This window comes from Epinephelus lanceolatus, chromosome 5, assembly GCF_041903045.1.
Source record: "Epinephelus lanceolatus isolate andai-2023 chromosome 5, ASM4190304v1, whole genome shotgun sequence".
NCBI lineage: Eukaryota > Metazoa > Chordata > Actinopteri > Perciformes > Serranidae > Epinephelus > Epinephelus lanceolatus.
The window spans coordinates 37,231,907-37,247,198 of record NC_135738.1 but is presented as its reverse complement, the minus strand read 5'-3'; the positions used below and the strand labels follow the sequence as shown (position 1 = coordinate 37,247,198).

Genomic DNA, 15,292 nt, shown 5'->3' with positions numbered 1-15,292 from the left:
CACAGATGGTCCTCTGCAACTGTCTCTGTCCCCTCAACATAACCAAGAAACTGAGTGACACACACACTGCATACACGCAAACACACTTATGGGAAAATATGACTATTTAAGTGGGAGGTCTCCACTAGCCACTGATCCCTTAATAGAACAGACCTTTTTTCTCCCATTTAACCTGTGCTGGTATCAATCACGTTGGAGAATTAAATGATCCCTGCTAGAATTGGCTACTATCATAAAATGACAGTGTGACCCCAGGCTGAGGAGGGAGGGGATTTGCGAACGTGTGTTAGTGTGTCAAAGTGATAGCGTACGTGTCTTGTGTGCACACTGTGAATGTGTATGTGACTGGGAGTGAGGGAGTCGACCACAATGCCTTTATTTGCTTCTCCTGTGATTCAGTTGAGCAGGTATTAACCACCATCTGCCATCCATTAAATGGGAACATTTCTATCAAGCAACATGATGTCTGTATTATCTTTGGGTGAGTTATGTTAGTTACTGTTCTGTAATACACTAAGGAAAATAAAGTTGAACCACAGCCCTGTGTCGGCAATATAAGTATTTACATTGCAGCTAAAAGCAATACAGTAACTGAACTACTGCAATACTAATGTAAAGGGTTTTACAATAGGCCTTTTTTACTTAAGACATTTTATTATGTCACGGTAGAGAAAGCACTGGTGTGAAAAAATAAAATGAAAGATGGCTGAGTTTCATTTAGCTGCTTCAATTTCAGTGTCCTGGTATTGTGCATGCTGTCTCCCTGTCACACTGTCATGGCTTACTGGTACACTTGTACCTTAATGTTATTAGCAACACCTTCACTTTTTCCATTAAAGACAAGTAAAATGTCTACTGTGAAAAAGGCCTATCATGCAGCACAATTGAGTCTTAATAAAAAAAATAAAAATAGGCTTTTGACAATTTATCAATGAAGACTACACTAATACTGCTCCATTCCCTGACCATATTGCAACTAAAAGTAAATCAGAAAGCTATTTTTACATGCTAACTTTTTCTTTTAAAGGAAGTATGGCTTTTGAAATTTGAGGCAAATATTTGGAAATGTAATCGTAAGCTGTCATATTATTTTATCAGTGTTTGAGAAATCCATTGTTCATTGAAATTCATCATGCTGCATCTTTGACTCCTTTATCAGTGAGACAGTGAAACTGTCTGAGGTTACTCTTTAGATCCTGGGTCTTCAACAGGGGGTCTGTGACCCCTAGAGACCTCAGATTTACTGCAGTGGATGTTGTGAAACTTTTTTTTTTTAACTTTTAAAAAAATTACAGTACACAACATTGATGATAGCCTAACTGTTACTCATAACTGCTCGTGCAATCATGTGAGCTTGATATCACCTATCCGTGATGACTAGGTCAACTAGTGAACAGTTATGTACTACTGAATCATATCGCCAGTTGGCTATATTGTTATTCCAAGTACTTGTGACAGTGCAGAGGGTGAAGCTAACAGCATGTAGCCATGCTTCAGATGCTGCTGAATTACCAGCCACAAGCAAGTCCAAACTTAAAAATATTGAAACCTAAAATATTAAGAGAGTCATCTCAAGTGCATCTCAGTTTATCCAATATATATGTAGTTAGGGGTCCCTGAAAAGTGTTGTTTCATAGTGCCAATTAGCAGATTTAGCTAATTTTATTACAAATACATTTGATATAGTGTTAGACTTTTCACTTTGACTTAATGTTTAATTAAATAAACTATAACTGAAATCAACGACACTTTAATTAGAATACATGTTCCTATTGTAACAGACTTGAAGCCAAAACTTAAGCCTCAACCAAAAGCTAACAGAATGCTAACATTAGCTAACCTCAACAAAATGTTAGCTAGCATGAGCCTATACTTTGCTTAGAAAAAAGCAAAAACTGAGGTAATTTGTCCGTTATTCTTGAAAGGTATATTGTTTAAAAATATGTTTGTGTTTCTAGGAATTAAAATGTTAGTTGTTATAAGTGAATTAGTCAGGTAAAATTGTTGTTTGTTGATAGTGCTACATTACCTTTGACAGTTAGCCCAACAAGCTGGAAAGCTAGCCGCAGCGGTTTCCAACAGCGCCCTCTGCCTCCGGGCTAACGAAATGATGGCTGCCGCTGAGTGGACCTGTGAGGGTGCTGTTGGCAGACAGGACACTGAACATTGTTCAAAAATACAAAATAAGAGGTTGAAATAATCAGCGCCCAATAAAGATATAAATAAATCAAATTATCAGGCAAAAAAGGGGCAGCTTTCATGACAACAGTGCTTTTCACATTTTTATAGTTGTGTCCTTTTTCTCGCACTGTGCAGCCCCAGCACAGAGCTTTACCACCATTTTCAATCATCTCTGTGGGTCATTTACACGATATAATTAGACTTCATTTGTGCTCACATCCCTAACTGTCTCCGGCCATCTCCCATTCGTGTATATTCTGTATTCTAAGTATCTGCTTTAGCGTTTTGTACACACAGTAGTAAGCCTATATAAAGACCAAGCAGCAGTTTGACTGCTGTGTCAGAGGTGACTTATACTCTGCTGCCATCTAGCGGTTGAATATTAAACTGCACATATAGTGAAGGAGCTTGGACCTGCTTTGTGTCACCGGTTGCTTTCTCCTGCTTGTCCAAACACCTAGCGTGTTATCAACTGAAGAGGTGCTTCCTCAGCTGCTTTGGTAGACATGGCGTCGATTAAAGAAAGAGCTGCGGCGTTACACCTTGCAGAAAAATTATGTGTGCGCCCTCAAGGTGAGTTAATCAAGCAAGCATTTCAACGAGGTGTATCAACTTCTGCAGCTCATGGAGGCCTGACCATGTGTCTGGGTTTTTCTCAGGCTGGCCAACTATGATGATCTAAACGTACTAAAAAGTTGATGTGTTAAATCCTCACTGACAAACAATCGACCCACAATTTACTGCTGCTGACTTCAGTTAGTTTGACAGTTTTCTTCAGTCAGGTCCTTCATATTTCTCCACTAGCCTTTCCTCTTTTCCATGCATTGTCATGTCTTAGATTGTCTTATCCACCTTCCTATCCATTTATCTGTGCTCTAACCCTGCACAGGTCAGTTTGATTCCCTTTGATTTTCTCTGTGCCCTGTCTTAGCTCATGGAGTGACCAGTAAACCAGTCCAGTCTTCCTCCATGTGGAGTGGCCTCATCTCCCACCTCAGGTCCTCTGTGACAGTGAAGCGTCGACGAGTCCACCTCAAGTCTCATGGCGACTGTTTCCTCGGCTCAGAGGCTGTTGATGTGGTGGCAGAACACATTAGCTGTGTTTTTGAAGGTGTGTATGTGTGGGGCATTGGATTGTACACATGGTAGCATAAATCAATAATTTGGTGGATTTTCCAGTTGAGGGCTCCATTTGGCCCAAGCTGTTTTTCATTATATTTATGAACCAAAAGAATGTAAATGAACTGCCACTTTCCTCTCTCTGCTTGGTTGAAATTTAAGGTGCAGATGTGTCACGGGACAAAGTGGTGTGTGTGTGCCAGGCTCTGTTGGACTGTAATGTGTTTGAGGCAGTGGGCACCAAAGTGTTTGGCAAAGACAAAAAGCAGGATCTGTTTCAAGACAGCAAGAGTGCTCTCTACAGGTTATACTCAACCACACATACACATAAAGTTTTTTTTTGATGATCAAAATGTCCAACATGGTGCCTTTTTTACACACAGGTTTGTGGGTGAGAGTTTTCCCTCAGTTGACAAGTTAGAAAGAGGTGTGCTTGTGAAAGGGATCCAAACACTGTTCTGCAGTGCTCCTTCAGACAGGTACTAAGTCTCAGTCATTCAATTTGAATAGCATACATTACACACACAAAGTTACCAATTTATTTGTCACACCCACATTAAAAACATATACTATATAATGCAGACCAGTAAGTTGTATGACACATCCTTCACAAGGTGGTGTGGCAGTGAAATGACATTATTGTATCTGTCAGTTTCAGAGATGTATTTCCTCCTGTTTTGATGTATTTATAGTGAGACAGGGTTGAATAGAGAGGAGGAATACATTCACAAGTTAAGGCCAGGGGTATTATGTGCAACTGTTACTTAAAGGAACAGTTCGCCCCAAAATCAAAAATACATATTTTACCTCTTACCTGTCATGTCATTTATTAATTATACTGGAGAGAAGGCAGACAGCTCTATGACTGATATCTCAAACACTCAGCAACTCACACCAAAGCAATCGAGACTGATAAACAGCACTACAGGTAACAGGAAAGAAAAAGATGTATTTTTGATTTTGGAGTGAACTGTCCTTTGAGGCATGTTAAGATGGGTGTACTGGCAAAGTGAGGTTATCCCAGACCAGTGTGACATTATGTAAATACTATATGTTTTGTGTTATGTTGTTAAACATATAGTCTGGGGCCCCGTTTAAAATGACTTCTAAGAATCTCTTTCATATATACTGACAATTATGAGCTCAGTTTGAAGCGGATGACTGGTTAGGTTTGACATTTAATGTTAATAGTATTATGCATCACCCACCTTAGCTGGAACTTTGGGGAATATGAGTAAATTCTATCATGGTACACAGCATTTTATATCATAAAATGCTGTGTATAGTGGCATGCCATGATATAGTACATTTTCTGGAAAGTCTATTGATAAAACATTTAAGTTTAGCATTGCACCTTCCTCCTTGTCAAACCTGGCATCCACATTACCAGCAATGCAACTCAGCCTGATCGTATGACTAATGTAGCCAGCAGAGCCAGCAGCCAGTGTTGCCAGATCTCGTGAGACAAATAAGCAACCAGGCCTGTGAAAACAAGCCCAAAACAAGCGACTTTTTCTACGGAGCCCCCCTAGGTTCCGGTGAGAGAAAATTAAACTGTATGCACGGTTTTACAATCCGTGGGGACGGATTTTAAACTGTGGGTACAGATTGTCAATTTACATCCATGTGGACAGATAAGTAAACTGTGCGCAGTTTTGCAAAACTGTACCCACAGTACACAGTTTATTTATTTTTCTCCCCCCTGAGCTTCAGGACAATGACCACAAGAGGGAGTTAAACCACCTTTTAACATTATTTAACATTAGAAAACAGATGGGATATCAAATATAGACTGATGTACCAAGTATGTTATATACACAGTAAACCTCTGAAAATTAAAATTTGCACACACAAATAAATATCATCCTGAATTCACAAATTCTTTGTTTATTATTGCTTTTTATGCACTCATCTAATGGTAACAAAGGTTGTGAATGTTGTCTTTTTTATACAACTTTTTCAGTTATGGAGTAATGCTCCCCAAGACCTGTAAACACACTTTGATGTGTAAAATCAGTGGAGTTCCCCTTTAAAAATAAAATTTCAAGATAGGAATGTTTCCGTTTTCAAGTGAATGGAATACCTGACAAGTCAAAGTACTTCATCACACTGATGCACAAACCCTGTGCTCCAGTCCTATTTATTAACACAATGGTTTAATACAAGCACGGATATTAAAGGGAGAGCTATCACTGTATAAATGATGTAACACAATCTCTTCAAGTAGTCTTCAAATCATCTCTGAGTAGGTGTCATCATATCACCTAACCCGCACTAGAATCCACAAAAGGCTTTTGACACGTCACCAGTGTGAGCTCTCAGCTGTCTCTGTTTTACATTCCAGGCAGGAGGAGCAGACGTGTCCCACTGGCTCACATGTTCAGACGTCCAGCCCTGTCAGATGTACTCAGACAAGCATAGAATCCAACCAACTGGACACTCCTGCCGCTGCCAGTCTGTCACTGGAGCCTCTGGTGAGCAGTGTGAGTCCCAGCAGAATGCAGACTCACACTGTTTTACCGCAATCACGTAAGACACTAATGTCAGCATTTGTGTATTTTATCCTGTTGTGCCACTTTAACACTGTTAAAGCATAATTTAATTCTCTCTTTATGTTACACATTTACTCGTGGTCACAGGGATTGTAGCCTCTCCCAGCATGCACTGGATGAGAGGTGAGAAAACACTGAGTAGGACGTCAGTGCGCCACAGAGAAAAAAAGAAAGAAATGACTAAACTCCTTTAAACAGGCCATTTTAGTGGTGGACACTTTGACAGAGACCCAGATGTATTTAATAACATTAGTGATGGAGGCCCTGCTATTGTGCTTGCTGGCTAACTGGAACAGCTTACTGGGACTCTTAATTGAACTGTGCCATTTTTTATATTCGCAATTTCATCTGTGTTTTTCTTACAGTGACAAGTTAAAAGTATCTGCTGTTGAAAAGGTCTATTAGGTTACCGTTGGGGTTGTATTTCGATTGTCTTTGAATTTTAAGTGGCAGATCTGAGTTCGACCAAAATACACGTCATTATTTAGTTTTGGTGATGAGTGCCAGTCACTTTAAAAATGGAGCCTTATTGATTGACAGTCATCTTAATACAAAAAGTTTTTGACAGCAAATGACATTTAATATTTTATTTTTCCTTTGCATCATTTTACTCTGGGAAAGTGCTTCCCACATGACCTTACTAGTTATTCTCATCATTTCCCAGACATTACTCTTTTCCTCATTAGCCCTTTTTAAACAGGAATTGCGCAAATTTGCAGGAAAGCCGCCTGCCTACTTTTGTTTATACAGAATGTGTCTTTTTCAGGGCAATGGGGGGCGTGAACAAGTAACAAACGAGCCGGCGATATCCATGGTTGGAATCATGATGTTTTGGGGTTGTCCATCCGTCCCATTCTTGTGAATGCGGTATCTCAAGAATGCCTAGAGGGAATTCGTAAAGTCTGGCACAAATGTCCACTTGGACTGAACTATGTTTCGTTTTTTTGTGGTCAAAGGTCAAGGTCACTGTGACCTCTTGTGTCTCATTCTCATGAATGCAATAAAGAGAACGCCTTGATGGATTTCTTCTTCAAATTTGGCACAAATGTCACTTGGACTCAAGGATGAACTGATCAGAATTTGGTGGTCAAGGGTCAGAGATCAAGATCACCATGACCTTGCATTCATCTCATTCTCATGAACGTGGTTTCGCAAGAACTTCTTTGGGGAATTTCTTCAATTTGGCACAAATGTTCACTTGACTTAACAATGAAATGATTATATGTTGGTGGTCAAAGGACAAGGTAACTGTGACCTTGCATCTGTCTCATTCTTGTGAACAAAGTATCCTCAAGAACACCATAAGGGAATTTTTTCAAATTTGCCCCAAAAGTCCACTTAGACTGAAGAATAAACTGATCAGAATTTGGTGGTTGAAGGTCAAAGGTCAAGGTCAATGTGACCTCACAAAGCACATTTTTGGCCATATCTCAAGAATTTATACACTTATTATGACAAAACTTCACACAAATGTCTAATAGGATGAAATAATGAAGTGATGATATTTTATATCCTACACGTCAGCTTCACTGTGACATTATAATGTTCTGCATAAAACACTTTTCTGGCCGTTACTCAACGTCATAATTCAGGAACAGAAGGGGAGACATTTGGTCAGATACTGACTTGGTGACACTTATCATGGATGTTCACATTGAAACTATGCTGATTGTGTAGATCTTTTGTGCTGTGGGGGGGTGGGGGGTGGGAAGATGTGTGTGAAGTATCCACCGACATGGATATAAACTGAGAAACTTGATTGGTACACAGAAGCATACAACTGTAGGATGGTCAGTCTAGTTTTATCTTAAAAAAAAGCCTTTGTTTCCCCTGAAATAGAAAACGATACAACAGTTTAGTGTAATTTTTTTGCTTTGTCTTTCTCCCCTCCCCAGTGGTAGATGAGGTATGGCAGGAGCAGACTCTGCTCAGGCTGTTAAACCTGGTGGAGCTCCCCCTGCTGGAAGGGGTCCTTCAGTGCAGTCAGACCCCATCCTCTCCTCCTCCATTAAACCCACTGGCTCACAGTAACCCAGACCTGATATACAGCAGCAACCACCTGGACAGGAAGATCCTCAAGGCCTTCAGGGACTCTCAGTATGTTTTAAAAATAATTTGTTTCTTACTCAATATCTACTAGCAAAGAACCAGACATTCCAGTCTTTTTGCTAAGCAAAACTAACTGGCAGCCTATAATAACTTCATTTCTATAGACATGAGAGTGGTATCAGTCTTCTCAAATCTAAATTTCCCAAATATACAGTGTATATTACCATATAATGTCTTTACTTTAATGGACTGAAAATTGTCTTGTATTTCTCCTTATACCTCAGGGAGGATGCGTGGCTCTGTGCAGCTCTGGACTGTCTGGACTTCCTCCCTGATCAGCCAGTGGTGGCACTGAGCAGGGAGCTGCCTTTCCCACAAGATCAGGACAGCTGTCAGCAAGTGCCAGCTGGTGGCAGGTCACAAGATGGAGGCAAGTGCTTGGATGAAAATGTTCACAGAAGTGGCCAGATGGGGCCACTGAAATCTTGGGGTGGCACACCAAAACCTGAATCCATAACTGTATTTCTGGAATTTAATTATGACGTAGGCTAGTTGAAAACTATTTGGAGAGTTAAGGAATCTCATACTGCTGTACTTTGGCTTCTTGTTTTACAGTTAATGTTATGAATTATATGATGTGCATAGAGGAATACCAGTACAGTTAACATTTTGAGTACCACGATAACCCTGTTTTAATATGTTATCTATACATGTTAGGCGATTCATTGCTCTTCAGATAGTGTGGTTGTCTTTTCTCTTGGAAAGACAAATATACAGCTTTATTTAGTGGGAACAAGCCTGCTCAAGTTTAGGGGAGACTCGTTGGTTCCCATACAACCCATTTTCATTGCGAGAGTTCAAGGGATGCCTTTGAAAATGGCCATGCCAGTTGTTCAATCGCCAAAATTTAGCCTAATTTGGAGCGTTACTTAGCCCCCTAACAAGCTATGCTGACATGGTTGGTACCAACAGATGCCTTAGGTTGTCTAGCTACCTCAAAAATCAAGCGTGTCACAGCCTCTTAAAGACAGAAATGTCAGCCTCCATTTATTTTCCGCCATGGGGGGCACAGCAATTTTACCAGGGTGGCCATGGCCCCAAACATCCAAAAACTCTCTGAGCCACACATCACAGAGAAGGAGTGACCACTGGAACCATCAGAGCGGGACAGAGGCGGCGGTTCAGACTGAAAATTAAGTAGGTTGAACTGTCCATGGCCCCCCTGGCCACCCCTTGGGAACACCACTGCTCAAGAACAAGGCAGTATCTGGTATTTGGCAAAGGCTAGTGCCACTACCCAATTATGTTTGGTTCCTCACTTTTAAAATACAACATGTATATGCCTTTACACTGTCTACTCATGCCATCTATAAAGAAGCTTTACTTACGGTTAGATATTGTGTCAGGTTTGTGTTAAAAGCATGCAGCTGCCATTGTTATCAATATAACAATATAATTGTCCGTTTCTGTATTTCTGGCTGTCTGTGTCTACCCCAGACAACAACAGTGATGAGCAGCCTGGTCTCTCCAACAGTGGTTTGGCCCAGTGTAAGATACTGCTGTACAGGACCCTGGTTAAACACTACAGCCACACAGACAGACCTCCACTGCTGCCCCACCACATGACTGACATCTACACAGCCATCACCGACCTGCTGGGTAAGAACTAGGAGTATGACTCTCAAACTGTGGTTTCTCACAAGAAAAGCTGATTATATTATCTTATTCAGATTCACACTGCCCAGGGGTCTGTTGGACTAAGAGTCTCATCCTACTCTCTAATGTGCTATGTGTGAGCTCAGTCCTGCGTGTTCTTTAATGAAGTAATAGGAGAAGATATTCGGTCTCAGTTAATGTAGTTTATTAAGCAGTAAAGGAATAAAATTACAGAGCTCTGGGTCTCAACTTCACGTCCCTGACGAACAACAAAGGTGTGTCAGTTCACGAAGTCTGACCTCCTGTCCTTTCCCTGACCCAGTATATTTGAGCGTAACAGAGTGTCATTGTGCACGCAAGGCGTTGTCCTCTTCTCATTGGCAGTTCCACTTCCTCCTTCACCACACCACGCCCCTGCCTCATGTTAATCTGACTCCTTCCCGCTAAAACACATAAAATCATTCTATTCCCAACAGGTCCTAGCCTGTATCTCTACCCAAGTTGCCCAACTCCACTCAAATGTCAGTAATCCCAGTATCATGTACTTTGTGTGCCTCTTGCCTTCCCAGTGAATGCTAAATTGGGCACGGCTCTTGAGGCTCTGCAGTTGTGTCTGAAGCTGCTGCCTCCTGGCTGCAGAGATGAGCTGCGCAAGCTGCTTACATTTATGGCTCTGGCAGCTGACCCGCAGGGGATAAAACTGGACAAGGAGGTGAGAGATGGGCACTTAATCCTATGCTGGATAAAGCATTTTTAAAATGTTAAAGAAAATATTGTTGGAACATTTAAAGTCATCAGCAGGCACTGCTTCTCCACCTGTCAGACAGGTAAAAAAAAAGAGGGCTTGGATGTGCCAAGTTTTTTTTCTGTAATTTAACATTAATGATGTGCTGTTGAATGTGTAGATGGAGAACAGACAGGCGGTGAAGAAGTCTTTCTCCAGGGCAATTCTCCACAGCAGGGCTCTTTCAAAGGAGAAAGAGGACCTGATGGTGGTCTTCATGCTCTGCAACATAAAGGAAATGTTTAAGGTAAGGGAATGTCAGAGAATACATTATACTACTTTCCTTGAGTAGTGAATGAAGAAGTGATTTTGTTCATCTAAGAGTCTTAAAACTTAAAATGCATGGTGATACCTCATGGCTATATGTCACCTTGTCTTCATCAGGTGGTGATGCTCACATTCCAAAGTGGTATTCATCCAAAAGTTGTTGAGACATTTTACTCAAAGCCACAAGTAATTTTCATGGTGACACTAAAGAAGAAGAAAAATAATACCAAAGTCATAATGATTCTTCCTCTGGGGACCACAGTTGTCTATACAGTGTTTCATAGCAGTTCATCCTGAAGTTTTGAGATCTGCGTCTGGACCAAAGAGTTAGACCAAGCGACAGCCCATTATTGCCATTCCTAAAGCCCCAGTGCTAGCATACCTAACCAAAGAACAGTCCAAATTTAAGCAGCAAAGGTCCTTGTATGCAAGGCCGTAACTACCATTGAGGACACCGAGGTCATGACCTCGGTATTTTTTCCCGACCTAAATGAATGAATAAAATGAAAATAAAAATAACCATTTCATTTGTGCGGTGAACGTATGTGGGAGGACCGATGGAAGGTGATTGAGTGACTCTCTCTTCTCTATAATAACAATTATTTAAAAAAGAAAATTCTGGTACTCTTGTTTGATCGATGCAGCTTTCATACAGCTTTGCACACACATTATTCTTAGATGGATTACTCACGAATGCAGGGTCGCACAGAAATGCCACACATATCATATGAAAGTGTAGGACCAGAGCTTTCCGATGATACCACACACATCATTGTGCTGTCATCCCATCACGCTATAAATACAGATCAATTGTCTACAAAATAAAAACCTGACGAATTTCTTTACAGTCCATTATACGGATCTTGTTATCAGTCACTTCATATAGTGAGGAATATCGTATCTTACCACGTCTTAGGCTTGCGTGTGTTTCTCCCTGTCTATCCACATTTGTAGTCCGGCTTTCAAGATGCAAATATCTCCATATTCTCCAGTTGACATTCCATCAAACTTTGTATGACAAGATCAGCCACTTCACCTTTGCACACCCAGACAACTGCAGCCTAATTATGCATGCATGACAGGGCCGTAGTCACCAGATACATTGAGGGGGACCCCCCCCCCCCCATGCCCAAATGTCCCCCCAGTATATAACTGAAACTTGAAAAACAACAACAAAAAACATTCAGGTCAGGCCAAAGAGCAACACAGAGCACAGAGAAGTAAGTCAAGATCATGTCGACAAGCAAACATCATTAACATTATCTTGGAGGACATCATTGCACTTGGGTGACTATTTTTCTATGATCTTAGATGTAAATATTGCATGTTTATTTCAAATGAAACACATTTTTGACTTGTGAATGAGTCAATGGACTTTCTTGCAATAATGAAAAAATACTGGCAATCATGTCCGCCTGGCACAAACCACATGTTTTGGACAGCTGTGAAGTGACAGAATGTCCCAGCACCATGGTTCTTATATTGCCAGATTCCAGAGAGTCTCCCCTCTTCATATATGGCAGAATATGTCAACTTCCAACTTGCTATGGTGAGATACATGTAAAAATGTAAGAATTTAGTAACACAGATTTGTTTTTTTCATTGATATAAAAATTAATATAACTGACAACTGACAGATGAAAAGAAGTACTTCCTGCTAAAGAATAAGTGGCTCAAACATAATTATAAATACCCACAAACAAAGTTTGGTGAAAGGCAATTACGCTATAGTATGAAGTGGGAAGAGAAACATGATAAGATGGGATTAATCTAATATGATGTGTGTAGTTCTTTATATATGTAGCCTCTTAATTTGGCTGTCAAAGTACACCAGATTGAAGGCTTTTGATATATAATTGACAAAAATTTCTGACCCCCCCGACGTGCACCACGACTAAATGACCTCAGTATTTCAAAAATCCTGCGTACGGCCCTGCTTGTATGCTGTGTATGGGTCAAACTCTAAAAACACTCACTAGGTCATTTAATTTGTCTACTGTCCTTGTCTTAGTATAGAAGAACGGGAAGGTAATCGATTTATTCACTGAGGTGTGTCCGACTCCGCTATAGGTGGTGATATCACCCCTTTCAGGTTGTTAGTATTGTACATTTTTCTGGTTGACCTATTACATCACAGACCAAACAAATGAGTGTCGTCCAGCTGTTCCACCACTTTTTTGAACAGGTCCCCATTCCATATTTTTCTCCCATTCATGTATTTTAAAAGTCTGGTTTTAGTCGGACTAACACAATAAATCCATTTTCTCTAATGTCATGTGAACATACTGACTGGATCCTAAATGTCCCATAATGAGTGTCATTTTTTATCATGTTCTGTCTTTTGTTCACACCCACAATGTGCAAAAAAAGATCCCTGTCACAAATTTGTAGCACCACATTATACAACAGTAATGCCCATACCTTTCAGATAAAATAAAGACCACACCTCAGGTGTTACCTCTTATGAAACCTAGGCTAGTAAAAAATCTGACGAACTCCTTCTCAAACAGCAAACAAGAGTCTGACCCTGACAATTTGTTTTCAAAATGTCAACCCAGGATTTACTTTGTTTGTTTGAGCTCTGACATTTATCGATGCTGTAACTCACTGTTGCGTAAACAAATTGCTCAAATCAAGTTGCAAAACACCGTTTCGAAAATGCTGTCACAGACATTTGTGTAAGTCATTCAGTGAAACCAATAAGTGGGAACTTGAGCAGAAATGACTGCCAGTTTGGTGTCATTCCAGCAACAAACCATTTTCTGCCATTAAATTATTTGCCACCAAGACTTTATTCTCTTTGCTCCAGATACCAGGGGCTCTGCACAAAGGAGTGAGTGACAAGCTGGCCAGCCTTGCACACGAGAAGCAGCCTGATGTGACTGGTAAATGACTGTTCATGAGTATTAATCTAACAGCAGTGTCCAACGCAAACACACTTTGATAATACAAAGATCATCACTCTGCTTTAAAAGTCAGAATAGATGGGTAAACATCTTACCATCTCACTGGGTTGGATCTGTTGCTGTACAGCTGCAGATTTCACTGCAAGTCAGACATGGCATCCATTAAAAAATACTTTGCACCATAAGCTCTCATTCAAATCAACATGACAGCTTTATAACCTGGAGCAGCTCAGAGACAAACTAACAGTTCACATCTGTGAGGTTTTGGCTCCACTCAGCCATCAGGTATTAAATCATTGTGGCCTTGTGTGTCCTCATCACATTAGAAACTAACTAAAACTAATAATATAATACATGTTGATTACTGTTAACACTGTTTTTCTGTTCTTTCCTTCAGGCTCTACGTTCTGTCAGCAGGTCCCCAGCAGGACTTTTGCTGACTCTACAAAGAAGACCACCAACCAGGAACTGTGGGCTCTGCTAAGGAGCATCCACCTGGACACCAAGGTCTCTGCTAAGGAGAGAAAACGCCTCCTCAGGCAGTTTTATCAAGCCCATCCAGAGATATTCAACCAGTACTTTGGTGAATCTGCTGTTAATGTGCTGTAGGTGTGTGAGCTAACTCACTTAAAATACATATTTGTGATGAACATTAAATCTTAGTGGAGGTTGTATAGATTCCGCCAGCATGTGATTGCCCTTGTATGTGTGTATTTGCTTTTATATTGTGCAAAATAAATAAACTTAACATATTCTTGACCATGTTTTTTTTCTTGAATATAAATTTAGAACTGAAATAGGACAATCCTCTGATTAAGCTTGAACATGTATGTTTTTTGTGGGCGAGAGGATTAATGCAAAATAAATGGAACAGAAGTGAGGAGAGCTCATCTGTGAAAGTGGTAGACTGTCCAAGTAAGTCCATTACGTGCTACAACAAAAAGGCGTCTTCTTGAGTATTCATATGTTCTCGGTCTGTAGACATGATGTGTATTGTCTATCCTGATGTGCCCAAACCCCGTATTTGTGTATATTAATTAATTTGTGTAGCAAAAAAACTATAAATTACTATGGATTGATGGACTTCACTGACTGTAGGTTACAGTGAAGCAAATAAAGTGTCTTCTTGCAGAAGTGTTGTTTCCATCGAATTCTCTTGGACTTCCTGCGGATTTTTGATGAATTCATGAAATTTTAAGTGCAATATTGCTAAAAGTTGGGTTATTTGATCAAATATGCAAACTTTAGTTACAACCACATTTAATTTGAATTGGACATTACCTTTAGATCTCCTCAACACAATTTCATAAAGATTCTTTTAGATATGATCCTTTGGAACTTGTTGGGCTCCTACGGCAGAGATGTAGACAAGCACCACTTTAAAAACACACCTAAATTTGAAAGTGACTCGTGAAACAAATTTCCAGAGGTGTGGACTCCAGTCACATGACTCAGACTTGAGTCACAAATTTTATGACTTTAGACTTGTCATCACAAAATCAAAAAAGATTTGCAACTCAACTTGGAATTTAACACCAATGATTCATGACTTCACTTGGACTTGAGCCTTTTGCAAATACTTGATCATTTCCCTCACGCCCAAAGATGAAGGAGAGTTATTTAAAGTGTGCCATGAATTAATTCATTTCCCTTCATTTCTTGAAGCAACTAACATTAACGCTATTCATTCCCAGCAAGTCCTCCCAGGGGCGTAAATGTAGACAGTGCAGGCAGTGCAATTGCACTGGGGCCCCTGGGGTGGAGGGGCCCGTAGAGAG

At 40.3% G+C, this 15,292-nt stretch overlaps 1 protein-coding gene and 1 long non-coding RNA gene across 2 annotated transcripts; one reads left to right on the top strand and one right to left on the bottom strand.

The window, feature by feature from the left end:
• The first annotated feature begins 2,537 nt into the window (after positions 1–2,537).
• On the top strand, positions 2,538–14,306 carry LOC117262537 (DEP domain-containing protein 7-like). The gene is made up of 12 exons (XM_078168186.1): positions 2,538–2,754; positions 3,113–3,292; positions 3,463–3,604; positions 3,684–3,779; positions 5,645–5,829; positions 7,748–7,949; positions 8,186–8,331; positions 9,399–9,560; positions 10,127–10,269; positions 10,463–10,588; positions 13,418–13,493; positions 13,912–14,306. Exons 1-12 carry the CDS (start codon positions 2,688–2,690, stop codon positions 14,121–14,123), a joined length of 1,737 nt encoding a protein of 578 aa, XP_078024312.1. The 5' UTR covers positions 2,538–2,687; the 3' UTR covers positions 14,124–14,306.
• LOC144463516 (uncharacterized) lies at positions 10,251–13,662 on the bottom strand. The gene is made up of 3 exons (XR_013491642.1): positions 13,610–13,662; positions 10,694–10,812; positions 10,251–10,563 (listed from the first exon to the last, which is right to left on the bottom strand). It is a non-coding gene; the product is annotated as an uncharacterized LOC144463516 (long non-coding RNA).
• Positions 14,307–15,292: the final 986 nt, after the last annotated feature.

Coding starts and splice junctions, on each gene's coding strand:
- LOC117262537 (XM_078168186.1), top strand. CDS start 2,688: ATGGCGTCGATTAAAGAAAGAGCTGCGGCGTTACACCTTGCAGAAAAA. Junction 7,950..8,185: donor AAGGCCTTCAGGGACTCTCA/GTATGTTTTAAA, acceptor CTTATACCTCAG/GGAGGATGCGTGGCTCTGTG. Junction 9,561..10,126: donor AGCCATCACCGACCTGCTGG/GTAAGAACTAGG, acceptor TTGCCTTCCCAG/TGAATGCTAAATTGGGCACG.